Here is a 27,668-nt window from a genome sequence, read left to right on the forward strand (position 1 = left end):
ATTCATACGGATAAGCAACACAACAAGTGCCATAGAAAGCAACAGCTCTATATCCGCTATGTTGGAAATGGTTTTCTTCCATAAAGATTTCCCAGTCAAGGAATGAGACATTGTAATGAGCAGGACCAAATCAGAGAAGGATCATCTAATAAGCATGAACAAATCAGAGTTTTGATTAGTCTATCACATTGCAACCCCGAGACAGTGTTTTCAAAAGTGTATGCTGTGGAGAATATTTTCAAAAGTCTCCTTTTTTGGGAGTTAAAAAAGGTAAATGAAAGGCAAAAATGGATACTAATGTCTGCATTTTAAACAAAAACTAGAAGTGTGGACATAGCCAAAGATGCTTTTGGGAGATGGACTTCTCTAAGACAAACAAGTACACAATGGCATAGGAGTTCTGAAAACAAGCATTACTGTCTATTTAAATTTGGTACAATGAGACATTATTGTAAGTATGTTTACATTAAGTTTCCATTACATCTGTGCATTATCTAGTACAGTGGTTCTCAATCTATGGGGCAGCGAAGATGTGAAAAAAAGAAAACAAGAATCGAAAATATGAAAAATACATCTATTGAAACCAAAACAAATTAACTTAAACTACATTCTGAAACTAGAAAAATAAATATAGAGTTGGATAAATGTCGATAAAAGTTAAGTAGGTATAATAAAATATGCATCTATGATAGATCATTAATTAAAAAAGAACAAATTGGTATTAGTGGGCTCCTTTCAAAAACCCGTTAGGGGGGCACGATTAAAACTGTTATGAAAACTCGGGTCGCAAATACTTAAAGGTTGAGAAATGCTGATCTAGTAATAAGTTATTTGCTTAGATTTCTGACATACACCAGAAGCCAATTGTGCACACTCTACAGGTTTTGATCTAGTAGTAATCAGCTCCACTGTAATCAATGGAGAAAATTCATCCATTATACTTTAACCTATTATTAAATAATTATAAATATAAAACACCATGACAATAACAATGAAATGGGAAAGCATCCATGTGTGTGAATCCTTTTTATAACACTGTATATCATGTCTAAAACAGATTCAACTGTATCGCAAAATATTAACATCTGTTGATTTACATGAATAGTTTCCTGCATTAAGTTATTGTATGATTAATAAGAAGTTCTGTACAAACTATGGATTATCCTCAAAGTCATCATTTGAATTAGGTCAGTAAAACAAGATATTTATCAAGTAATTGAGGTGCATGCTTAGTATCCATGTTTTATAAGAAGAGAAATCATTCATTACCACTGTATGAGTACTAGCAGTGCTACTGGTCTAAGACAGGTTGAAATCTAAGCAATCAACACAGAGCTCGGTATTTAATGTCTGCAGTGCAGTGTGTCCATCCAGTTGCTACTGTACGTACAGGATTTGTAAAAACAGTGCTAATGTTTGTGAGGCGCCATTTGTTGGATAGCAGAGACATAGCTACTAGATGGGCACAGTGGATATGCAATGGAAAAGTGTTTATAACATTATTATTGCACAATAGCTCTCAATGTAGTATAAATATCAAACACCATTAGTTTGTGCGAGTGATTCTGGTTTTAACCTACATGAAAAGTTAACTAATACTGGTAGCTTATAAACACTGAAAACTCCCCAGACCAATAGTGTTAGACCAGCAGGGACGTGCGGTCAGGGGAAGCAGGTGAGGCTTATGAAAGTAAAAAGTCTAATAATTATAACATAAAATAAATTTGTCCACTGGTCTGTGCTATAAATTTATTTTCTGTATGATTCCAATAACGTTGATAATTTGTATAGTCAAAATCGCTGAATTGGCACATTTCCTGTTCAAATACAGGGGAGAAACACAAGATGTGGCAGCGACGAGCCTCACCTCACCTTGGACTGCGCTCTCCCTCACACACAGGGTTGATGCATGTAATTGGCGCGTGCCTGTTGCTGTCTCTCTGTATTTCACCAATATAATGTTTGCAGACACATTTATTATACGCCCTGACTTTCCAAAGTCCGGCTAATATATTTAATGAATGTGTGTGACATATTTAATCTTGCTTATTGGACCTAAAACCAGAGTGAAAGGGCACAAGGTGAGGCAGACAGTACCGTGCCGCCCTGAAGGGGGTACATGTGAGCCCAACAGGTCCTTGTTGCTGCTGCTATTCTATGCAGAGGCTCTGGGCATCAGTAAGTTAGCGATATCAGAAAGTCAAGTGCACTGCAGCGGTCCGTTTATTTTTATTTTTTGTTCCGACTGACTGTCAAAATGGAAGATTAAGATTTTTAAAAGTAAAGGAAAATAAGGAGGACTTTTGCAAGAAAGTGATGGAGATTTTCAAGGAGAAGGATAGGCGCATGGACTTCATTTACAAATAAAGGTTATCAATTTTATAAAAAAATGGGATCAGACTAAGAAAAAAAACAATCCAATATTTAACTAAATTTTGACTGTAAATAAGATATTCTTTTGTTTTTCTTGTTATCCTTTTGTTGAACGGTCTGTATTAAAATTGATTAAAACATCAGAATTAGAAGCTTTGAAAAACAACTAAATATTTCAATTATGGTTAAAATTGAAATCCATTTTTATTGTACACCACTCTGTACTTTCATTTGTATTTTCATTTGTTCTAAACGGCAAATTTAGAACACATGGAGGGTGAGGAGCAAATGCGCTATCTCCGCTCTCTCTCGCTGCTATAAATGTAACGTTCTTTCTTAGCCAAATATGTACCTTACCTATGTGTGTTTAAAGAATGCTGATGAGATATGAAGCATAACCAGTAGTCAATGTGCAAGCTGTCAAATTGAATAGTGAATAAGCTACTCTTTCGGGTTCATATATTTGTAAATCTGACTCTGAAGGAGTCCGTGCCTCATCAGCCATGAATTTCACCACACGTCACTGTTTACCAGTCATGCAGTGTGACACCTTTATGGCATTCCTCCTGATTTAATAAACAGAAAAGGTTTATTACTTACACATTTGGTTTTAAGAGCTGCAGACCACCCATACCTGTGTTAGAAGTGGGGTTTGAAAGCATAGCCAAAATGTTTACTCATCAGGAGTAGAACACCTCACCCAATTTTGATGCATCTATCTGGAGTTATAACTCCTTATTAGGACCAACCTAGACTAGTACCCAACTTGGTCTTTCACATCTTTGAAGTCTCTGTCATGCTGGTGGTTTAAATTCACTGCCTGGAGGGAGTACTGAACACGATGAGACAGGGTGCCGGTTTTGACAAGTATTTTACTATCCCTATTGTTTCAAGTTCTTGTTTGCCCAAGGGTGGCTCTCTGTCCTCCCAGGCAGTTAGCTTGGCTGGATCTAGCTTGTTGCCATCAATAGTGACACAATGTTCAAAGTAACTGATATCCAAGGTGTTCTTTTTGAGCAGGTGGAGTCACATTCTTTATTCACATTCCAGGTATAAGATTGCAAGAAGCATTCTGCCATTTTCCTCTGTTGTCCTTGACTAGACCAGAATTTGGTACATAATGACTGTAGCTCAATCACTGGCTTGAGATGTGATGCCCACTGAATCTTGATGGATTAATATACTGATACAGCATTCATGACACAGGTATCATGTGCCAGCCAGCTAGGGTATAATATCATCAAGCAATGGGAAAAGATAGTCAGTGCAGTTAATAATATTGTTCAAGTCACCAAGATTGATTTAAATTGTACATGTGTGCACCTTTTTCCATTACAATGCTCATCGTGTTATTTCTACATTGGCAATGACTGCTCCATGCTCTGTTGTTATTATTTAAACACAAAGGAAGCAGGTAGACCACAATCTTCATATTTGGATTAAACAATGATTGTACATTAACTAGGTAACTTTGCAAATTTTCCATAACTGGCTTTGCTTTTACAAATAAAATAAAAAAACAGATATCACTTTCATATCTAATAATGGAAGTGCACAAGCAGACACTATGAAGAAATTCATAAGTGCTTCCGTATCTTTGTATTTGAATTTTAGCATAAGTGCACTTTTAATCTTCAGCTGCTCCCCATCATCAACTTAAAAGAACATGGTCAATATCAAAGGCCTTCCTTCACCATGACACTGCATTAACATACATCTGTTCAACTTTCACTTGTAGAGAGAGCTCCTTTCTTTGGCTGGAACAACACACCATGGCAGTAATGATTTTGTTTTCCTCATTTGTCTTTTGTTACACAACCTCTCTATTTGCTATGGGCTTTATAACCACAATACCTCCATACCAACATTTATTCTTTCTGCGTCACTAAGTCATAACTTGAGTAGTGTGTTTGTTTCTCGGTGGTGTACACTCATTGTTTGGGCTGCTTAAGCCGCTAAAAAATGTTTTAAAGTATGTTTGTGCTTTTATGTGACATCAGGTAATATCTATTGATTTGTCCAACATTAGCAATAATCTGACACTCAGCAGTTTCTCTTTTGCTCTCAAACATAATATAAACAATAATAAACAATGAAGTCTCCAATTATGCTGCCACTGTTTACATAATTACAGTATTTTATAAGTAGCCTTAATATTGATTAAAATGTTCAAATAGTTTACCAACACCTAGCTTCTCTTGAAATTTTTACAGAATAAATATTACCTTTTTACACCTTAAAGTGGTAATTAAAGGTTTTTCTTCCCTTCTTAGCACCAACTTCTCATAAATATCTCCCAATCGTTCCACTGAAGTTGGTATCACATTTTTTCTTTAAGCAAATCGGAAAATAGTAATTGAACGTGTTGCCTGAGTGAGTATTTCAGTCTATGTGTAGTGCTGGGACCCCTGTGATTTCCATCTTGTGTTGCATTTTGCTCACAGTGTCATTTTAAGTTCCGTTAAAATAGCTTGAGGATGTAGGCATTCAAGGCTGTGCACTGAATTGGTTTGTGTCCTACCTGAAAGGCAGATCTATGTCTGTTAACATAGATGTGAATTTCTCTCAGCCAGCTCCTTTCACACAAGGCGTCCCTCAAGGTTATATCCTGGCTCCCCTTCTATTTTCCCTTTGTCTGCTCCCCTTGAGGTCCATCTTTTACAAACACGATGTCGCGTATCATTGTTATGCTGATGATACACAGCTGTACCTCAAAGTTAGTTCTGACATCACTTTGGGCCTCATGTATAAACGGTGCGTACGCACAGAAATGTTGCGTACGAACCTATCCACGCTCAAATCGCGATGTATAAAACCTAAACTTGGCGTAAAGCCACGCACATTTCCACGGTAACTCATTCCTTGGCGTACGCAATTTATCCGCCCGGTTTTGCAGACTGGCGGCACCCAGCGTCAAAGCAGTGCTACTGTTCCTGTGTGGTTACCCTTTCTTAGATCCACATCCACGGCGGCGGCTTTATCAAATACACTGAAATTAACCGCATATCGTTCATAAATTTAATGCATCTGATTGTAATTAACCTGTAACAATATAATGGTCCACAGAATGGTCAAACTACTGTTCCTGTGTGCTCATCCTTTCTTTCTTAGCTCCACATTCCTGACGCGGCTTTATAAATACACTGAAATTAACTGCATATTGTTTATTAGTGTAATGCATCTGATTGTAATTAACCTGCTGCAATATAATGGGCCAGGGAATAGCCATAGTATTCCAAATACCAGAACTGCTTTAGCGTTGTTACGCTCACTGCATCTTGTTCTTCTTTTTGCTGTTCCCGTTAAGGGTTGCCACTGCGGATCATCTTTTTCCATATTACTCTCACTGCACCACTTGGAGTATTTATATCACTGTATCTGAGTGTGAATCACAGCAGCAGATGATCGGAAAGAGAATTATCGGTATACAGTTTCAAGTACACACTACCTCAACCACGGCAAAAAGCGTCAAACCCTTTCCTGTACGGACCTTGCGTTTCAGAAACAGTTTCATCCCAAGAACTATAAACGCACTCAATCACCTCACTGTAAACTTGCACTACAGTTATAATATTGCATAACCTGCGCTACTTTATAAAGCACGTATGATGACAATATCATTTTTAAGATGAAATGCAGCAAAATATGTTGCTTATAGTATACAGATAAAACTTTAACTTCATTTAAATAATCTGCATTGTTAATAATTAAACATGTGAGGACACGGTGCCGCAGCGTATAGCTAGTTCAAGGATAGCTCCTGCCTTGCGCTGTATTCTTGCTGGTGCTGACGCGACACTGGAAGGATAGACGAATAGAATAATTAAACATGTACTACGAAGATATTTCAATGTTCCTTAAAAGTTTTGAAGAATCGGCGTTCTAAGCTTACAAATGGCTTAACGTCTATTACAGAGCTGATTGTGTGGCGATTGGAGAAAGAAAAGTATGGACAGGAATTGGAGGTTAGTACGTTTGAAAGAGACAGTACTTCTGTAATAAATTATTTCATCGAAGGTCACACATGGTGCAGCAAGCCTCTTGCGTGAGATATGAACAATCACTGCGCCACCGTGTTCCCATGTTTAATAACATGCTTTCATTCCTATCATCATGAAAATGATATCACGTATACATCTCAGTATTTTAATTATTCAGAGAGCTGTAATATCTCGAATGTAATGCATTCTGTGTCCTGTCGGAGAAAGAGAAAGAACGGAAGCACGTAGTGATTCACACACATAGAGCACATAGAAGATCAAACACAGAACAAAGCATTTAACATGCTACTTGAGAAACTAGTAAAATAAACGATTTTAACATGAAGTTTATGGTGTTCTACTTTAATGGCAAAATAAACTACGTGATTAAAGTGGAAATTTCGAGATTAAAGTTGACATTTCGTGCTTTTTTCCCACTGTGTGCCTATGTTTTTTGTCTGTACCCTAATACGCTTTCATATGACACTCAGACGGTGGGCTACGACTCGCCTTTTCACTGCGACTTTGATATGTGATTTCTTTTTTATTTCAGGCACTGCGCGACTTTGTGAATTTGATCTTTCGAGTTTTTCCGACACTCTGTCACTCGATCAACTTTCTTTTGTTGATTATATCACTGTTTAAACCAACTCCACTTTGCCTCCACTTGGTATTCACTGAAATTCTTATATTTTCTCCCGTGCTTTTCCCATTGTCTTTTCACAGAAGGCTATTTATATTGATTTGCATATTCAAAGAGGCGTAATTCTGGGAGGAGTTGGGGCGGGACAGAAGGCGCGTGCACGTGCGTTACTTTTCACGCAAATCGGGATTTATGTAGTGGAAGAACGTGAAAGTATGCGTGCGCACAGATTCCTGCATCTGGATTTTTCTGTGCGTACGCACAATCCCGCTTTTGTGCTTACGCCATGTTATAGTGTGAGTTCTACGCACGGCGTTATACATGAGGCCCTTTATCTATTAAAAAAGCTGTTGAAATGCTTTATGGATATTAAATATTGGATGGCACAAAATTTCTTGCAATTAAACGGAAATAAAACAGAAGTCATTATTTTTGGTCCTACCACATCTGCAGTTGAAATCAGCATGCACTTAGGACCTTTGGCAGCAATGATTCATAATGATGTCAGAAACCCAGATATATCTTTGAGTCATCACTAAGTTTTCAAAAACAAATCTCTGTGGTAATAAAGTCCAGTTTTTACCAACTAAGGCAAATTTCTAAACTAAAATCCTTTCTATCACAGAAGGACTTAGAAACAGTCATTCATGCCTTTATTACATCTCGACTAGATTATTGTAATTCCTTATACAGTGGAACCTCGGTTCACGACCATAATTCGTTCTAAAACTCTGGTCATAAACCGATTTGGTCGTGAACCGAAAACAATTTCCCCCATAGGATTGTATGTAAATACAATTAATCCGGTCCAGACCATACGAACTGTATGTAAATATATATATTTTTTAAGTTTTTAAGCACAAATATAGTTAATTAAACCATAGAATGCACAGTGTAATAGTAAACTAAATATAAAAACATTGAATAACACTGAGAAAACCTTGAACAACAGAGAAAACTAACACTGCAATAGTTCGCGCTATATCGCTACCAACCGCTGGCTAAAAACACTTTTTTTTAATGAGTTTTAAGCACAGGGAACAAAATGAACATTTGAAAAAATCCGTAATTTAATAAACCACCAAGAAAAGTAACACTGCAACAATGCACGCTACGAATCGATCGCTGTAAACAGAAGTGAAAACAAAATCAAGCCCAGTGCATTCTTTAACAGCCTTACTACCTTATGCGTCCAGCCCCCTCTCTCTCGCACTGTCTGTGTGTGTGCGTCTGTCTCTCTCTCTCTCGTGCTGCCTGTGTGTGTGTGTCGCGCTCTCTCGCTCTCTCTCTCTTGCTCGCTGCACAGGAAATGCACAGGGAGAGACTGAACATGTACATACCGAAAGGGAAACTGGCTTGTTCGTATACCGAGTGTGTGGTTGTGAACAGAGGCAAAAGTTTGGAAACTTTTTGGTCGTAAAACCGATCTGTACGTGTACCGAGACGTTCGTGAACCGAGGTTCCACTGTATGTGGGTCCGCCAAAATCTGCTCTGTCACACTTTCAGCTGGTTCAGAACGCATCAGCTAGATTTTTGATTGGGTCGAGAAAAAGGGATCACATCTCCCCCATTTTAGCCTCTCTCCACTCGCTACCGGTGAGGTGTCGCATTGATTTCAAAATCTTGTTGTTTGTTTTTAAAGCCTTGCATGGTCTCGCTCCAAAATATATCTGTGACCTCCTTCACCCCTATGTGCCGCCAACAGCACTGAGGTCATCTGGATGACTGCTCCTTGTAGTGTCAAGATCTTGGCTAAAGTCAAGGGGAGACCAAACTTTTTCAGTTGTTACTCCTAGGCTTTGGAATGACTTGCCTCTGCACATCAGGTCTTCATTATCGATTGAGGTTTTTAAAAGTCGGCTTAAGACCTACTTGTTTTCTTCTGTCTTTCATTGTGTATGATGGGATTGTGGTGGATATTACATTTGGTTGTTTTATTATTCGGCATTTGCATGATTGTTTGTCCATCCATCCATCCATCCTCTTCCACTTATCCGAGGTCGGGTCGCAGGGGCAGCAGCTTGAGTAGAGATACCCAGACTTCCCTCTCCCCGGCCACTTCTTCTAGCTCTTCCGGGAGAATCCCGAAGTGTTCCCAGGCCAGCCGGGAGACATAGTCCCTCCAGCGTGTCCTGGGTCTTCCCCGGGGCCTCCTCCCGGTTGGACGTGCCCGGAACACCTCACCAGGGAGGCGTCCAGGAGGCATCCTGATCAGATGCCCGAGCCACCTCATCGGACTCCTCTCGATGCGGAGGAGCAGCAGCTCTACTCTGAGCCCCTCCTGGATGACTGAGTTTCTCACCCTATCTTTAAGGGAGAGCACAGACACCCTGCGGAGAAAACTCATTTCAGCCGCTTGCATTCGCGATCTCGTTCTTTCGGTCACTACCCATAGCTCATGACCATAGGTGAGGGTAGGAACATAGATCGACTGGTAAATTGAGAGCTTTGCCTTACGGCTCAGCTCCTTTTTCACCATGACAGACCGATGCAGAGCCCGCATCAATGCGGACGCAGCACCGATCCGCCTGTCGATCTCACACTCCATTCTTCCCTCACTCGTGAACAAGACCCCGAGATACTTGAATTCCTCCACTTGGGGCAGGATCTAGCTCCCAACCCTGAGAGGGCATTCCACCGTTTTCCGGCTGAGGACCATGGTCTCGGATTTGGAGGTGCTGATTCCCATCCCAGCCACTTCACACTCAGCTGCGAACCAATCCAGAGAGAGCTGAAGATCACGGTCTGATGAAGCAAACAGGACAACATCATCTGCAAAAAGCAGTGACCCAATCCTTAGTCCACCAAACCGGACCCCCTCATCACCTTGGCTGCGCCTAGAAATTCTGTCCATAAAAGTTATGAACAGAATCGGTGACAAAGGGCAGCCCTGGCGGAGTCCAACTCTCACTGGAAACGGGTTCGACTTACTGCTGGCAATGCCGACCAAGCTCTGACACCGATCGTATAGGGACCGAGCAGCCCTTATCTGGGGGTCCGATACCCCATACTCCCGGAGCACCCCCCACAGGATTCCCCGAGGGACATGGTCGAACGCCTTTTCCAAGTCCACAAAACACATGTAGACTGGTTGGGCAAACTTCCATGCACCCTCTAGGACCCTGCTAAGGCTGTAGAGCTGGTCCACTGTTCCGCGACCAGGACAAAAACCACACTGTTCCTCCTGAATCCGAGGTTCGACTATCCGACGGACCCTCCTCTCCAGGACCCCTGAATAGACTTTTCCAGGGAGGCTGAGAAGTGTGATCCCTCTGTAGTTGGAACACACCCTCAGGTCCCCCTTCTTAAAGTGGGGGACCACCACCCCGGTCTGCCAATCCAGAAGCACTGTCCCTGATGTCCATGCGATGTTGCAGAGACGTGTCAACCAAGACAGCCCTACAACATCCAGAGCCTTGAGGAACTCCGGGCGTATCTCATCCACCCCCGGGGCCCTGCCACCAAGGAGTTTTTTGACCACCTCGGTGACCTCAGTCCCAGAGATGGGGGAGCCCACCTCCGAGTCCCCAGGCTCTGCTTCCTCATTGGAATGCATGTTAGTGGAATTGAGGAGGTCTTTGAAGTACTCCCCCCCACCGACCCACAACGTCCCAAGTTGAAGTTAGCAGCGCACCATCCTCACCATACACAGTGTTGACACTGCACTGCTTCCCCCTCCTGAGACACCGGACGGTGGACCAGAATCTCCTCGAAGCCGTCCGAAAGTCATTCTCCATGGCCTCCCCAAACTCCTCCCATGCCTGAGATTTTGCCTCAGCAACCACCAAAGCCGCATTCCGCTTGGCCTGCCGGTACCTATCAGCTGCCTCCAGAGTCCCACAGGACAAAAGGGTCCAGTAGGACTCCTTCTTCAGCTTGACAGCATCCCTCACCGCAGGTGTCCACCCATGGGTTCGGTGATTGCCGCCACGACAGGCACCGACTACCTTACGGCCACAGCTCCGGTCAGCCGCCTCAACAATAGAGGCACGGAAACATGGCCCATTTGGACTCAATGTCCCCCACCTCCCTCGGGACGTGGTCGAAGTTCTGCCGGAGGTGGGAGTTGAAGGTACTTCTGATAGGAGGCTCTGACAGACGTTCCCAGCAGACCCTCACAACACTTTTGGGCCTACCAGGCCTGACTGGCATCCTCCCCCACCATCGAAGCCAACTCACCCACCCCATGGTGGTGATCAGTTGACAGCTCCGTCCCTCTCTTCACCCGAGTGTCCAAGACATGTGGCCGCAAGTCCGACGACACGACCACAAAGTCGATCATCGAACTGAGGCCTAGGTTGTCCTGGTGCCAAGTGCACATATGAACACCCCTGGGAATGCAAGACTACCCAATCCCTGCTCTGCAAGAAACGTGTTGAACTAGCAGAGCAAAATGGCAGGCCGCTAGTGAGTGCACTTGAACAACTTTATAGAAATTAGAGCGAAAATACTGTAAGTCAGGCTTAAAAGGATAGGCCACCCCAAGAATAACATTTTTAATGATAGATAGATAGATCTTTATTTTTCCCAGAAAATGTGGCGGAAATTAGCCCATGTAGCTTGTAAGGAATGGAGATAACAATGTTTCTGATTCAATAGGCATCTTTGGTGACCAACACTTGACAACAGCAAACAATACCAAAATCATGCATGAAGAAATCTCACATTACTCGTGTCACATAACCCTCATGTCAAGCCAACCAGTTGTATGCTCACAACATCCCAAACACATGTATTTTTGCTACGATACTTTTAAATAAACCACTTCTGGAAAACACTCTCATGAATGAAAATAGAACATAAACCCATTGTTACGTTTACATTCATATTTGCAACTGGAGTGCCTCAGGATTATTGAGCAGTGGTCTGTGAAACTGCACATGTGAGTCGATCTTCTACTTGTTGAAACATCTTAGATATGCACAAGTACGAGTTAAAATCTCTTCCTGCTAATGTTTTCATTCACTTTTCTTTAATGTTTAATCTTGAGGTTTATGTATCTCTCTGTGAACATTGAGTTGTATATCACGTGAAGCTCAATGCCAGCAAATGAATAAGCTGTTAGTGGACTTGACTTGTGACCAGTGAATGAGGGGAGGAGGCAAGTCTACTAGTTCAAATGCTTGGTCACGCTTGAGCATGTTTCATTTCAGTTCACAAGAGTGTTTAACAGAGTTAATTTTTTAACAATATTTTAGTGTTTGGAAAGTTGAGAGCATATAGCTGAATGATGACATGCTGATTTTGTGGCACAAGTAATGTGAAGTTTTCATGGAGATTTTGATATTGTTTGCTGTTTTCCAACATTGGTCACCAACTTTGCTTTCTCCATTCTGTATGAAAACAGGAGATTAAAAATTTTTCTCCATTAAATGTGTCTGTTGATCCAATTTCTGTTTATGAATTGGTGGAGACATTGCCAGAATGGTTGTTTCCTTTTATCTCTTTGCCAGTTTATACTTATTCTCTTAGCCTACCAGTGGCAACTGTGTGACCATCACTGCTACATGTTCTGTTTATGTACTTTAGTGTTGGATTAGATTTTCAATTTTTTCACTATATTAGGAGGTGTCCAAAAGAAAAAATATACACTGTCAACATAGAATGTGGCATAAATACCATTTTCACTCATCTACAAGCTGTCAGTTATCCAAAATGAAGTACAATTCTAGTGAGATAGTTATCTCTTTGAATTAAGCTCTTCAGTCTTTAAAAAATTCCCAAACCTGTTAGAGCGACATTCTTTAAGCTTATGATTGCCATATCTTGTACTAAATCATGCTCACAGCCAGGATCCTTGTTTGCTGATGACGACAATTGCTTCGTGCCTCCTTAAACCTGTTTCTGGACTAACTGCTAGCATTTACAGCACTTTCCAATTTCTCACATTTAAAACCATTCTTTCACTGACCCAATTCTGAGTTTATTGTTTCACATGTTTAGTCTCTTTTTGATTTTCTTCTCCTTTGTGAACACACTCTTAACATTTCTTGTTTTGCTTTTTTTACTCCTTTACTTCTGGATGTGTGTGGCATTTTATTTTTGCTATTGTTTTCAAAGGATCGGCTTGTTACGTTTCTTTTGTCAAACTACTACCTGACTCTACATATTAAACTCACTATTGGTACTTATCCTTAAGTGCTGGCCTTTGTGCCTAATCAGTACAAATTACTCAATGAAAGGGTGAGGATGGATACACAAAAAGGTGAAAAGGACGGCTTGTAGAAATTGCTGTCAATGGATGAATGGTATGGCAAACTGAAACCTTCTATTTGCACGTAGGAACAGGGGACCTAAGAGGGAGCTTAGACTGATGTCACTCACATGGAACATGTGCTGCTTGCAACTTTTGAGTCGTCCCATCCAAAGAGTGATGGGAGATCAAATATTGTTCTCCATGATGCAAAGCTATTTCTGTCTTTGTAATCCAAAGATCACTTATATGTGGCTTGGGAGTGGCAGAGGAAATTTCTGAAATGAAACAAAGATAAGAAAATGAATGGGCACAGATCTCGGGTCCCCTAGTGAGAAATGTGAGCATTATAGAGCAAAGATCAGTGGTTTGCTTCATAGTTAATATAAGGAGCCCTAAAATGTGAATAACTGGTATGCTAATATACTAATATTCAGGGCCATTTACAGCTTTTTGGGGGTCCCAGCCCTACTTCTATTTGTCGGTTTGGGGCCCAAGAAGTCAGTTTCTTTGTCCCAGGAAAAGTACCTGATAGTAACGATGGGAAGTTTGACACCGAGGCTTCAAAGCTTGTATTGCTTTAATGAAGCACACTGTGTCAAAACAGGGTATTGAAGCCTGTATTGAATAAAGCTTCATTACCACATGACTGATGACGTCCACAGCTTTGAACATCACTAAGACACCAGAGGCGGTCTGACTGCTTTGAAGATACATACCATGCCATACAATTCTTCTGTAACTGAACTTATAAGGTGTTCGCCTAAGCACAGCGAGCCATCTAAAAGAGTGATGTAAAGAGTGAGAAACCAGTGGTGTTGGGGTGCCTCTCCCTTCACTACAGGACATATTTTACAAACGCAGTGTCCGCAAGGCCTGCAGCATTGTGCACGACCCCTTACACCCCTCACATGGACTTTTCACACTTCTGCCATCCAAGAGAAGATACTGCAGCATCAAAGTCAGATCTGCCAGGCTGCAGGAGAGTTTTTACCCCCAAGCTATTAGACTCCTTAACACCAGGCTGCCCCCTAGGACCTTCCACACGGCCTCAACCATCTCGAAAAACAGAACTTTTATACATGTGAGCCACTTTCCTGAAAAGATGAGCGTGCATGTAGAAAAGAACTGAAAATCTCATACTGACCTTTAAATATTTTGACACTCTTGTTATCCTTCTGCTGTGAAACATTCTGACCTGTCATTGTTTACACATGTCTTAAACAACTATTATCATACACTGATCATTTCTGTATTATCTATATCTATTATTTATTATTTATTTATTATATTACATATCTTACACATCAATATTGCTGCTACTTCTTTGTCTTGTCTTTGCACAATGTCTTGTCTTGCTTGTATTTTAATTTTAAATTTAAATTTTTAACTTATTATTTGCACGTCATTTTGTTACACTGTGGACCCTGAGCTTCGCAATTTCGTCTATCTGTATACTTGTATATGGTTTATGACAATAAAGTTCACTTTGACTTTTAGGGGGTGGGCTTCCAGGGATTTAGCCTGTAATCTCAAGCATTTAGCTAATGATTAATCTGACCCCTGCCATCTACCCACTGAATGAACGTTTGCTTCCAGCCCCTGATCTTCAAGAGCCCAGCCCTTGCTACTTTTGTTTAGCATTCTGATTGCAGTGTTCAACAGTAGAAAAACTCTATAAGAACCCCACAACTTCTTGGCGTGAAACCTCCATGGGGGATTACCCCCACATCCTCCACTCTCCATTCTCTCTACTTGAACATGCTATCATGATAATGTAATGGTTTTATCGGGGTGTGGGTAGAAGCCCCTAATAAATGGTGAAGCTAGTGATACCCCTACAAGAAACCATTGACACTCAAGACAAGCGAACACTGGTGCGGAGTTCCAGTGTCCTTAATGGTCGCTATAACTGCAACAAATTACATGTTTAGGACAATACATTTAGAAAGTATTTTATTTTGGAAAATTTTCATCCATATTACATTTTAATGACAATGCAGTTATCATACGATCAAAATGGACACAGAGAGTGTTCTTAAGCTTTAAGTGCATATGTCCAATTGAGAAAATGCAATCAGTCAGGGCTTGTATGTGAGTTTTGTCTACTCGCCGTGTCAAGCTTATTGCTGCTGTGATTTCTGTAAACCACCAAATGTCACACTTATTGAAAATTTTTATCTTTTTTTGCATAATTAAGAAAAAGGCTTAACCATTTCACAGGAGTTCATCTGCCCATCACTACCCCCTAGGGTCATGGATACATTAGTTGAAAGTATAGCATGTTTATCTGTTAGATAGATAGATAGATAGATAGATAGATAGATAGATAGATAGATAGATAGATAGATAGATAGATAGATAGATAGATAGATAGATAGATAGATAGATAGATAGATAGATAGATAGATAGATAGATATGGTTTTGTTAGTGTGTCAGAAAGAGGATGTGCAGATGTTCATAATGGCACTCAGTTTTGTCTTCATTCTCTCCTTTACTACTATCTTCAGGGGGTCAAGAGTGAATCCTATAACTGAACCTATCCTTTTAATTAGCTTGCTGATTTGGTGGACCTACCTTGAAAAGATGTTACCAGCCTAGGACAACACATCATAGAAAATCACACTAGCCATCACAGAGTTGTAGAACATGTAAAGGATGTGTGGCGAGCGGCTGGGTGCGGTACCCAGCCGGGATGCCCGGAAGGACCAGAAGAAGGATTATGCCTCCTCTGGACCACGAGGGGGCAGCCACCCTGGTTGGTATGGGGACCATGGGAACAGAGCATGGAAGCTCAACCCTATAGGGGCCTGTGGTCACCGCCAGGGGGCACCTAAACAGCCCTGGATGTCAGCACTTCCACCAGAACTATACAGGGACACCCGGAGAGCTTTCGGGTGCTCAGCCGGCACTTCCGCCACACCAGGAAGTAACGTTGGAAGTTCATCGGGAGGCACCTGGAGCACGTCTGGGTGAGCATAAAGGGGGGCCGCCTCCCTCCATTCGAGAGCTGGAGTCGGGTGGAAGAGGACAGAGCTCAGTGGAGAGGAGTGGAGACGGTCAGAAGAGAGAGAGAGAGAGGCATTGGAAATGCCTGGACTTGAGGGTGATTGGTGCAAGGGCACTGAGTTGTGCGTGTGCACTTTGTAAATAGAAATAATGAATAAACGTGTGCTTGGGTTTGAACCATCGGTGTCTGCCTGTCTGTGTCCGGGATGCTTACCACAGATGTCATTACCCACATTAAGGGAGCACAGTCTCCTAAGACAGTCAGCGTTTCCCTTTCTTATACAGTTCATCTTTGTTCTGATACCAGTCCAGCCTGATGTGGACACCCAAGAATTTGTAGCAGTGCACCACCTCCACATCCACTCCCTGAATAGTGATCAGATATACAGTATAGGCTCTTTGGTAGGGCAAAAGTCAATAAGCAGTTCCTTGGTTTTGTTGATGTTGAGTTGCAGACTATTTTGTCTGCACAAAGAAACCAAGCTGGTAAGCAGCCATACCACCTGTACACTGGTGGTGATTGAAATGGCTCTCCACTGTAAAGCACTTTGAGTGTCTAGAAAAGCATTATATAAATGTAACTACTGTATGTATCAATCTATCAAGTTCTCTATCTGACTCCTGTATTCACTCTATTCCCCCTAACCAGTACACCCTGTTAGTGAACTTGGTGTTATATTTATAATCTGAGAAAAGGAGAGAGGACTGTTCCTTGTGGGGCCCAAGTGTTGTTCACATCTAAATCAGAGACACAGTCCTTGATCTGCACACAATGGCTGGCCAGACAGATAATTCATTATCTCGGATACCATAGGCTCATCCACATGCATACAGTATCTCTGAGCTTATCCATTAACGGGGATGGCTGGAAAGAACCGAAGGCACTGGAGAAATCAAAAAACATAATCCTCATGGTGCTGCCAGCTTTGTCCAGAATGGAAAAAACTTTGTGGAGCAGACAGGTAATTGCATCTTCCATTTCAATCCTCCAATTTTTGTCCACCAACTAAAGTCTGTTGGGTCCAGGTGTTCTTTCACAAGAGGACTAATAAAGCCCAGGATCAGCCCCTCAAAGGTATTTATTATGTAGGGCATAAGGGCCACTGGTCTGTAATCATCAGGTAAACAGGCACCTTTAGGGTGTTGTCCACAGCAGCAGCACTTTCTGGAGCCCTAGTGACAGACTAAACAGGTAGCAGTTGTCTTCAGTTGTTTTCTCACTTAGTCATTAGATATCACTGCTCAGAAAGATGGTCAGAGGTGGACACATTACTCGCCATACCGGTTGAAGTGGTAGGAGCTGTTGATGCAGTAGAGATGGGGTGAGGGGACTGGCTGTTTGCGGTGGTTCAGGGCATTGGCTTGGTTTACATACCCCTCCAGCACCTGAGCCCTGTATTACCTGGAGTCCAGTGATTCTGCCCTGTCCATTCCAAACATCCTGCATGTTATTTTAAGTGATTTTGATTTCTGCTTTAGCCCAGTAAGCTTCCAACCCTTCACTCAGCTATTCCTACAGCACCCTCGGTATGCAGAAATAAAACCCAAACAGGGTGTTGTCTATGATCATGTCTACCCCCAATAAGCAGAGCTGTGGTAGAGATTTAAACAAACCTGTCTACTGCTAGCAAGACATGAACTCTGAGAATGAATGCTACAGATAAATCCAACCTCCAGATGAATCATTTTACCATATTATAATCTGGCACTATGCTGCCTGTTTTATTGATGTATGAGGAGACACTATTTCAACAAGTATGATACTCAGAAAATACCCTAAGACATTACTTCTGGACTCCCAATCATACTGAAGCTAGAAACCATGCATTTGGAGTTCTTTACAAATGATTCTATTTGAAATAAAGCTGGACAGCGTAGAAACATGGCCCATAGATGTTTGGGCTTTAGATGTCTACATGTATGTATTAAATTCTCTCCCATCTATAATCATCAAGTAGTCAATTTTTTTATTCAAGTTTACTGACAATTATAAATTGGACTAGTGTAAGTGCATGAAAATGATTTGGGGTGTACTGATGTCCCATGCAATGATGGTTTCTGTCTTGATGTTTCCAGGTCAGGCTTTTTGTGATCCTAAAATTGGATTATATAAATTAAGTCAATGGATGGAAGGATTGAAGTACCTGTGTATATAGCCCTCCCTGTCATAGGCATGCCAGACCACTTTCAAGTTGTCTGTTTGTCTCTATGCTCTCTTGAGGGCAGTTAAGGGGAAGGTAACCATATAAAATGTTAATGAGACAAATGTCTAAAGAAATAGTACAAATACTCATTAAACATAGTGCTGTACTGCTATTTAGGATTAAGTAAGTTTGAGCATATTTTGCAATAAATAAAAGAATGTCTCATTGGTGCTCATGCGTCATGTCTTGTCTCAGCTGTCACCACATTTGCGCTGCTTGTGCATTACTATACACAAGAGCCTCTAACCAGATGTATTCCACTTTTTCTACAGTTCCTGCCGCATACATTATTTATATCTAGTGAAAATGTATATAACATCAGCTGATGTGTCACTCATAACACAAAGTTCTAACACTTCAAATTATTTGTTTAAACCAGTTCATTCCAAAAACTTTCTAGAGAAATAGCTGTGGTACTTTAACCATGTCAGTTTTCTACAAGTTATATAACACTCTTCACAGTGCATATCACTGAAAATCCTTCTACTAAGCAAAACAAAAAGACAATTCAAACAAGACAAACTTCAAGATCATGAATACATAATAAATCACAAGGTAACAAACTTAGAATGGACACAACTAAATAAAGGGAGTAGAAAATGCAGTGGAATCAGGATCAACGCAATAAATATCAATCTTTATTTTATGTAGCGTCTTTCACAGACCACAGCAGTCCATACACTTATTTTCAAACACACATATCTACTTCAGGGTAGTGAGGAGTCTGACTGCACCAGATACAAATCAAAAACCAACCCTAAATAGGACACCAGTCCAGTGCAATGACAATAGCCCACATATTATTAAGACGTTTTAAGTTAAAAATGCTTTCAATCATCTTTTGCTTACATTTTTATATTTCTCTCTAAATGTATTAAATATACTGGGATGACTCAGGCACCGCCGCGAATGGCAGCCTTTCCAGCAGCTGCATGTACGACTTTACCTTTCTATCTATCTATCTATCTATCTATCTATCTATCTATCTATCTATCTATCTATCTATCTATCTATCTATCTATCTATCTATCTATCTATCTATCTATCTATCTATCTATCTATCTATCTATCTATCTATCTATCTATCTATCTATCAAATTGATTTAGGTGCATTACAGTTTTGATAGCCACTTTTCTGATTTCAATACTAAAAATTAAAGTCAGAGATTCTTTACCTCGATTCAAGTAAACAAAAAATTTCTTTCAATTTCAAATATGAGCAGAGTTTAAATAAAAGGATATCATACTTTAGTATGCGAAAAAATACCATACTCACCAGTTATTACATGGGCCAGTACAAGCGTACTGAAAATAAAATGAAGTTTCATCTTTGGAGCAGCAGATACGTTTCAGAAGGTGAGAGCTACATGCACCGCAGACCAGCGAGAGTCTCAGTAAGACAGATCTCATGGTGGAAAGGTGTCTTAAGAAGGAATGAATAAAATGTAAACCTGTCTGACCAGTCTTGGGTTATAAATAGAACGCAAACAAAATAATGCATTCAAAACCTTCTGACGGTATCAGCTCCATACTTCCTTCTTTTGTTTGATTCCATGTTTGATCGTCAGAGAGGGTGAGCAAATAGTTATGGCTAATTAAAACAATGTGTCACTAAAAACAATAAAATTAACTTATAGAGCCAACTACATTTTATCAACTGAGAGAAATCTGGGACTAGAAATTCGTCTTCTCAAATGGGTTGCTTATGGTTAGATTTTAAAACAACCGATAATGGTACCAAAAACCTTCTTAGGCTTGCATGTGGTTGAAGTCTACCAGACACCATTGGACTCCAGGCAGGAGGCAGTCTACCATAGTCCTTGAATAAGCAGACAACCAATGTTTTTTAATAGCACCATTCTATATTTAGAGCTGTCACAAGCTTCAATGTGCAGAGCTCTTATTTAATGATATACAGTACCCAGTGCTAGTGCTAGGTTATTTTACGCCCTAGGCCAAGGTTATTAGTGTGCCAACTGACTGTTTGGTAGCTAACCTGTGCAGTTGGGTCCCCCCCTTGTGATCTGTGCCCTAGGTGAATAGCTAGTTCATCTTAATGGTGGCACCGGCCCCGACAGTACCTATAAAAAGTATTCACCCTTAAGTTTACACATTATATTATTAAACAACATTGACTCACAGTAAGCCTGACCTGGCTTATTTGACGTTTATCATATATGTGAGCTTCGGCAGTGTCTCACAGTTAATGCTTCAGGTCTTTTCTGAAAAGAAGGAAAAGAGTGACACACCGAAACTAATGTAATTTCTGCTTCCTCCAGATCAGGGGTCTCCAAATCTGGCCCTGGAGCGTTACTGTAGCTGCAGGTTTTCATTCTAACACTTTTCTTAATTAATAATCAATTTTTTGTGCTAATTAATTTCTTTACCTTTCTTTTTAATTGACTTGTTTTTTAAGATTCAGTTCTCTGAACTGCTTTATTTTTTTCTGTAAACAGCACCACAACAGAAATGAGTATTTGAAGTCAGCTAACAGATGACCACCTAAGTCAAGGCCTGAAACTCCAAACAATTTTACTCCAACCAGTTTTTTAACTAGAAGTCTATTATCATTGCTTATTACACCTGTTGTTTAATTCTAGGGTTTGCTTATGCTCCCCTTCTGCCATAGTAGACATTTCCAAAATATGTTAATTTTATTTTTTCCTAAGAACACCATCAAAATTTTTTATGGACCTGAGCAGAGCAACTTTAATGAGACCTTCAGCTTTCTTTATTTTCAGATGCAGGATACTGGCTCATTTTGTATCTCATTATTGTTTGCCTGCTTATTAAGAAAATACAAAAGAAGTAATTAAAGAGTGTAAGTCTTACCTAGCATGTCAATTAAAATTTGGGTAAAAGAGCTAATTATCAGAAAAAAATAGTCACTAATTAAGAAAAGGGATGGAATGAAAACCTGCAGTCGCAGTATAACTCCAGGATTGGATTTGGAGACCCCTACTTGAGAGTGAAGGAGGAGCCGTTGGAGGACAAACGACGTCTCTTCCAGTATGAATGCCACAAGTCCCATCTCTTCTGACTGTCACCAAGTTTAAATGTCACCTCTCCTAGAAATTCAAGTTCAATATGGAACTAGCTTTAGAAAACGATGGAGCTTCACAACTAAAGCACTCTTGTCATGACAATTACGTCATCAACCAATAACTACAACAATCCAACTGCACGAATTGCCATGAAGAGGTTATTGAAAAGCCAGAGGCAGAGTATAGAGACTAGAAAATACCTAAAATCACTGAATATTCTTGGAGTCAAGTTAAATCAATAATTAAGAACTGTGGACAGTATGGCACCACTGTCAATCTAGAGTAGGCCATCCAGAGTGAGTGAACAAGAAGAAGACTAGTCATGGAGGCCACCAAGAGACCTAAGATAACTCTGAAGGAGTTACAAGCTACAGAGGCTGAGATTGGAGAGACTGTGCTGATGAATGATTGTGTCCAGGTGCTTTACCAGTATAAGCTTTATGGAAGAGTGGAAAAGAGAAAGCCACAGTAAAAAAAACAAAATGCACAGATAGTGTGCTAGAAGTCATCTACAACAACAACATTTATTTATATGGCACAAAGAAGAAGGCACTATAGTCTGTATAAAATCAAGCTGTTTTGCTTACAGACTATATACCATGTTAGCAATACACATTATCAAAAATACACCATCACCACCGTGAAGCCAGATGGTGGCAGCACCATGCTGTGAGATTGCCTCTCTGCAGCAGACTGTGCCAGGCTTGTGAGGGCAGGCAATTAAGTGAATGCAGAGAAATACAGGGAGATCCTGGATGAAAACCTGAGGCAGTCTGCAAGACTGAGAGAAGATATATTGTCCAGCAAGACAAGGACTCCAAGCATAGAGCCAAAGCTACACAGGAATGGCCTATGAATATTGATGTTAATGTCCTGAAATGGTTGAGTCAGTGTTCAGATCTTAATCCAACTGAGGATTTGCAGCTGGACATCAGGAAGGCTATTCACTCACAATCCACATGCAACCTGACAGAGCCTTAGCAGCTTTATAACAAAGAATGGAGGAAAATTGCTGTGTCTAGATGTGCAAAGCTGATATAGACCCCAGATACAGATACAGGTTCATTTATACTTCAATCAGCTACAGACAGGTGATCCCCATTGAATTAATTATGGAACTTCTAAAATCAATTGGCTGCACCACTGATGATTTAGGTGCATCATATTAGAATACTTATGCACTCACTTATTTTGTGTTTTATGATCTTAATTAATGTAGATCACTATTCACTTGACATTAAAGAGGCAAAGTGTTGTATATTAAAATGTGAAAAGTTCCAAGGGGGTGAATGCTTTTATGGGGAATACTAGGGGGTTCCCCCCCTGCTCGCTTTACTCACCAACCCCCCCCAGACTGCGCTACGCACCAGCCACTTTACGTCTCTGCCACTCGCGTTGTGAAGAGGGGGGCTGAACTCACCCTTAGGAGATGCGGTCGCTCCTCCGAAACCCCCTCTTAAATGGTGATACAATGGGAAACAAATACATTTTTTTTGCTTCACTTCTTCTTTGCTCGATTAACTGCTGGATTGCTGCTGCTGTCATGCCGTGTGATCTGCATCTCACACAGTGCTTCGAACGTTTAAAAGCCTGTACAGCAGCTGTCCTTCTCTTTGTCTTTTATTTCCGGCCCTGGGCATGGTTAAATGTTCTTGGCACAAAGTCTCGTCTTGCGAGACGTGAGTTCTTGATATTTTTTAGTTTATAATTTAAAAACAGAATAAGAATCTGAAAATCTAACAACATAACCAGTAGTCAAAGTTTGATATATTCTGAAAAGAATGATACCAAACATTTAAATGTAGGTTTTAAAATAAGCCCAATTTAAAGTGTGACAAAAAACATAAATTAATAATAAATAAATAAATAATAAATAATAAATTAAGCAAGCAGAGCTTTACTACACTGCACCTTATAAACAGTAACTACGCACACTTTTCTGTATAGGGCACCTTTCAGTGGTGAACACAACTACAGGGCAACTTACAGTTACAGTCCAAAAGTTTCAAGATTTCTATGGCTTCAACACTGGCAGGTAAAGGCACTAGATCAAGGGTGAAACATCTGAAGTATGCATTAATCTCCAGGCTCACTTTTCACTTTTTCAAATCTTTTTTTTTTTTAATATTTTTATTAATTTTATTGTAATCATTCATACAAATTGATCAATTTTTACAAAAAATAGGCACTGTTTCGAATCTTATAGCAACATGTCCCATATCAAGATTCTCCTTGATATCAGAGCACTGTAAGGACTAATAACTTTATGTTCATATAACACATTTACTATTGACTAGCTCACTGCAGTAGTACAGTGTTATCCATTATGGATGCAATGAGAAGTCAAGCAAAATGACACCTTTTATTGGCTAACTGAACAGATTACAATATGCAAGCTTTCGAGGAAGATCAAGCCCCTTTTTCAGGCAGGCTGTAAACCTCGAAAGCTTGCATATTATAATCTGTTCACTTAGCCAATAAAAGGTGTCATTTTGCTTGACAAGCTCACTGCATATAGCTGAAATAAAATACAAATTCCCATTCAACTACATTACAAAAGTGCTGAATAATAACATACAAAAACAGCTCATAACAAATACTAAGTTCCCAAAACTCCCTTAATCTACTCTGGTGTCACAGGGAGCTGGAGCAACAGTGGGTGGAATAGGAAACAGTGCAGCAAATAGCACCAGTCTATCACAGGGTCCACTTATGAACACATTCACGCTCATGCTGTGGCCATTTTAGAATCACCCACTGACTTAACATATACTGTACATTGATCAGCCAAAACATTGAAACCACTGACAGGTAAAATGAATAACATTGATTATCTCATGATAATGGCACCTGTCAATGGGTAGGATATTTTGGGCAGGAAGTGAACAATCAGTTCTTGAAAATGATGTGTTAGAAGCAGGAAAAACTAGCAAGGATAAGGATCTGACTGACACTGACAAGGGCCAGGTTGTGATGGCTAGATGATTATGACTGAGTGAAAGCATCTCCAAAATGGCAGGTCTTGTGGGGTATTCTGGGAATGCAGTGGTTAGTACCTACCAAAAGGAAGAGAGAGAGGTTGGGAGCACTGATAGTGTGCTGCCACACCCACCACATGAAGAACCACCTGGATTGGGACCCAAGTGAAGTAGGTGAAACCTCAGCATCACACTGGAACAGTGTGAGTTTTGTTTATGGTGGTTGGAGTGCTTTCCCTGCTAGTTGGAGGACCTGCTTGCAGGACTGGATGCACATTAACATCATAACCAGGATGAAGCAATTGCAGGTTAAGGGCCATGTTCAAGGGCCCAACAGAGTAGAGTCACTTCTGGAGTCACCCAAGGAAGGTCAACCGGTAAACCAGCAACAGGGTCATGGGCACCCAAGACTTACTGATGCGAGTAGGGTGTGAAGACCAACTCATCTGGTCCGATACTACAAAACAACTCCTCTAGCACAAACTGCTGATAAACTTAATGCTGGCCATGAGACAGAGGTGTCGGAATACACAGCACCCCGCAGCTTAATGAATATGGGGCAGCATAGCCACAAACTGGTCAGAATACCCATGCTGACCCCTGTCCACCACCGAAAGCACCTACAATGGGCTGGTGAGCATCAGAACTGGAACATGGAGCAATGGAAGAAGGTGGTCTGGTCTGATCAATCATGTTTTCTTTAAGATCATGTGAACAGTCAGGTTTACTTGGGGAAGAGATGGCAGCAGGATGAACTATGGCAAGAAGGGTAAGCAACTCATTCAGAATATCTATTTGTAAATAATTGGATTAAAACTAAACTGACACTTTATTTATAGGTTTCTGTTGCTAGATTTCATGCAGAACACTCTTCTGGTTGGGTGTGAAACGGTGACGTGCGGTGAGGTTCATGGCTGGTGAGGCACGGACTCCTTCAGAGTCAGATTTACAAATATGTGAACCCAAAAGAGTAGCTTATTCACTATTCAATTGGCAGCAAGCACATTGACTACTGGTTATGTTTCATATCTCATCATCATTCTTTACACACAGAATGTTAAAGTACATATTTGGCTAAGAAAGAACATTACATTTATAGCGGCGAGAGAGAGCAGATAGAGTGCATTTGCTCTGCACCCTCCATGTATTCTAGATTTGCTGTTGCAATTCCATAGTTCAAACTCATTCAATACAAATGAAAGTATAGAGTGGTGTACAAAAATTAACAGATTTCAATTTTGACCTTAATTGAAATATTTAGTTGTTTTTAAAAGCTTTTAATTCTGATGCTTTAATACAGACTGTTCAACAAAAGGATAACAAGAAAAACAAAAGAATATTTTATTTAAGGTCAAAATTTAGTTTTTAAATATTGGATTGTTTTTTTTCTTATTCTGATCCCAGTTTTTATAAAACTGAAAACCGTTTATGGTCTTACCTTTATTTGTAAAAAAATTTGCAAAAGTCCCCCTTATTCTCCTTTAGTTTTAAAAATCTTAATCTTCCATTTTGACAGTCAGTGGGAACAAAAAATAAAAATAAACGGACCGCTGCAGTTCACTTGACTTTCTGATATTGCTAACTTATTGACGCCCAGAGCCTTTGCGTAGAAGAACAGCAGCAACAAACACCTATTGGGCTCACATGCGCTCCCTTCGATGTAGCACGGTACGGTCTGCCTCACCTTGTGCCTTTTCACTGCGGTTTTATGTCCGATCAGCAACACTAGATATATCTCACGCATTCATTAAATATATCAGCAGATTGTGGAAAGTCAGGGTGTAAATTAAACGTTTCTGCAAACATTATATTGGCGACATACAGACGGACAGCAACAGGCACGTGCCAATTGCATGCATCAACCCAGTGTGTGAGGGAGAGCGCAGTCAGAGGTGAGGCTCGCCTTGTTGCTACCACACCTTGCGTTTCTCCCCTGTATTTGAACAGGAAATGCGCAAATTCAGCGATTTTGGTTATAAAAATGATCAACATTATTGGAATCATACAAAAAACAAATTTATAGCACAGAACAGGGGACAAATATATTTTATGTTATCAAAATTTTTTTACTTTTCATGATGCCTTCCCTGACCGCACGTCCCTGGTGTGCAATTGAGCCCTGCAAAGGACCAGTGAGCAAACCATGTTTGCTTCTTCCCAAACACTCAGTGCTGCTGTCATAATCACTTTATCCCTGTGACCCTAAACTGGGCAGTTTAAATCTATCCCTTTGTAAATGCATGATTAAACATATGCTTAACTTTTGTTCCGTTCCAGTCAATTGATTACACTACACACAGGTTTATCTTCTTCCTCACTTTCAGTTTTGGGTGCCATCACTGGACACTTTCTCTATGCTGTGGAGTGCTGTCGCTTACCTCAGTCAAACTCTGAAAGTGATCCTCAGTCGCTACAATACTGTATATATTATTAAAGGAGGGAATAAGATTCTATAGGATACCTAAACTGTCAACAGAAGCTGCAAATACGTTTGCCAATGTCGGGTTCAAAGAAGGCAGGTGCAGGTCAACTGCAAGCTCAGAATGGACTGAGAGCTGGGAAGAAATTGCACACCAGAAAAAAATCACTGACAATGCCCAAGGCATTTAGAAATGTATTTGTAATTTTTAAATAGCCCGATTAATTCGAGTTTTGGTTCAAAGTGTGCCCACCACTCACTAATGCCGAGACATAAAACGTTACCCGAACACACACATCTTTGGAATCCATTCATGAATCTTTAACTGTTAGTTTTATTTGTAAAATACAATCGGGAAAATTGCATATAAAGGTTTTCATATTGAGTAGTATAGTGGTATCTCCTAATATCACTGCTGGAGAGTGGAGGCGTGTTGTGTGGCGTTCTGACGTATCGGCGTGGCAGGGTAATAACGGCCAGTTATTGGCGCTGGAGTTAATCCAAATTAGCAACAGCACTGGAACTGGTACCAGTAGTCGCAGGGCACAATCTGTTAAACAAACGCAAACTCGTTCACCCCTACTGGTAAAAAAACTCACACACCGAAATATTTTGTTTAGAATATTTTTGGAAAAGAAAGAGATCAGTAAAATACTCAAAATGTTTAGCTGATCAATAGGGGTTAAGCACTGCGCTACCTTGCTAAATGTAATCTGTAATGGGCTGATCACTGCCTCCGTTTTCTACAAACACTCCCATTAATCTGCGATGGTTCATTCGTTCTTACTGGACTCACACAAAGCTGGCACTGTCGTCTGTACAG

General features: G+C 40.5%; 1 protein-coding gene and 1 long non-coding RNA gene across 2 annotated transcripts in view; one reads left to right on the forward strand and one right to left on the reverse strand.

Moving 5' to 3' along the window:
• Positions 1–19,843, reverse strand: part of LOC114648260 (uncharacterized) — a 36,234-nt gene extending 16,391 nt beyond the window's left edge. The window contains exon 1 of the mRNA XM_028797200.2: positions 19,681–19,843. Within this exon, the coding sequence (XP_028653033.2) occupies positions 19,681–19,732 (52 nt within the window). The 5' untranslated portion in view covers positions 19,733–19,843. The remainder of the gene's footprint in view (positions 1–19,680) is intronic.
• Positions 1–27,668, forward strand: part of LOC127527070 (uncharacterized) — a 251,752-nt gene that overhangs the window by 80,308 nt on the left and 143,776 nt on the right. The window lies entirely within an intron of this gene.

Source organism: Erpetoichthys calabaricus, chromosome 3 (genome assembly GCF_900747795.2).
Source record: "Erpetoichthys calabaricus chromosome 3, fErpCal1.3, whole genome shotgun sequence".
In the NCBI taxonomy this organism is placed as follows: Eukaryota; Metazoa; Chordata; class Cladistia; order Polypteriformes; family Polypteridae; genus Erpetoichthys; species Erpetoichthys calabaricus.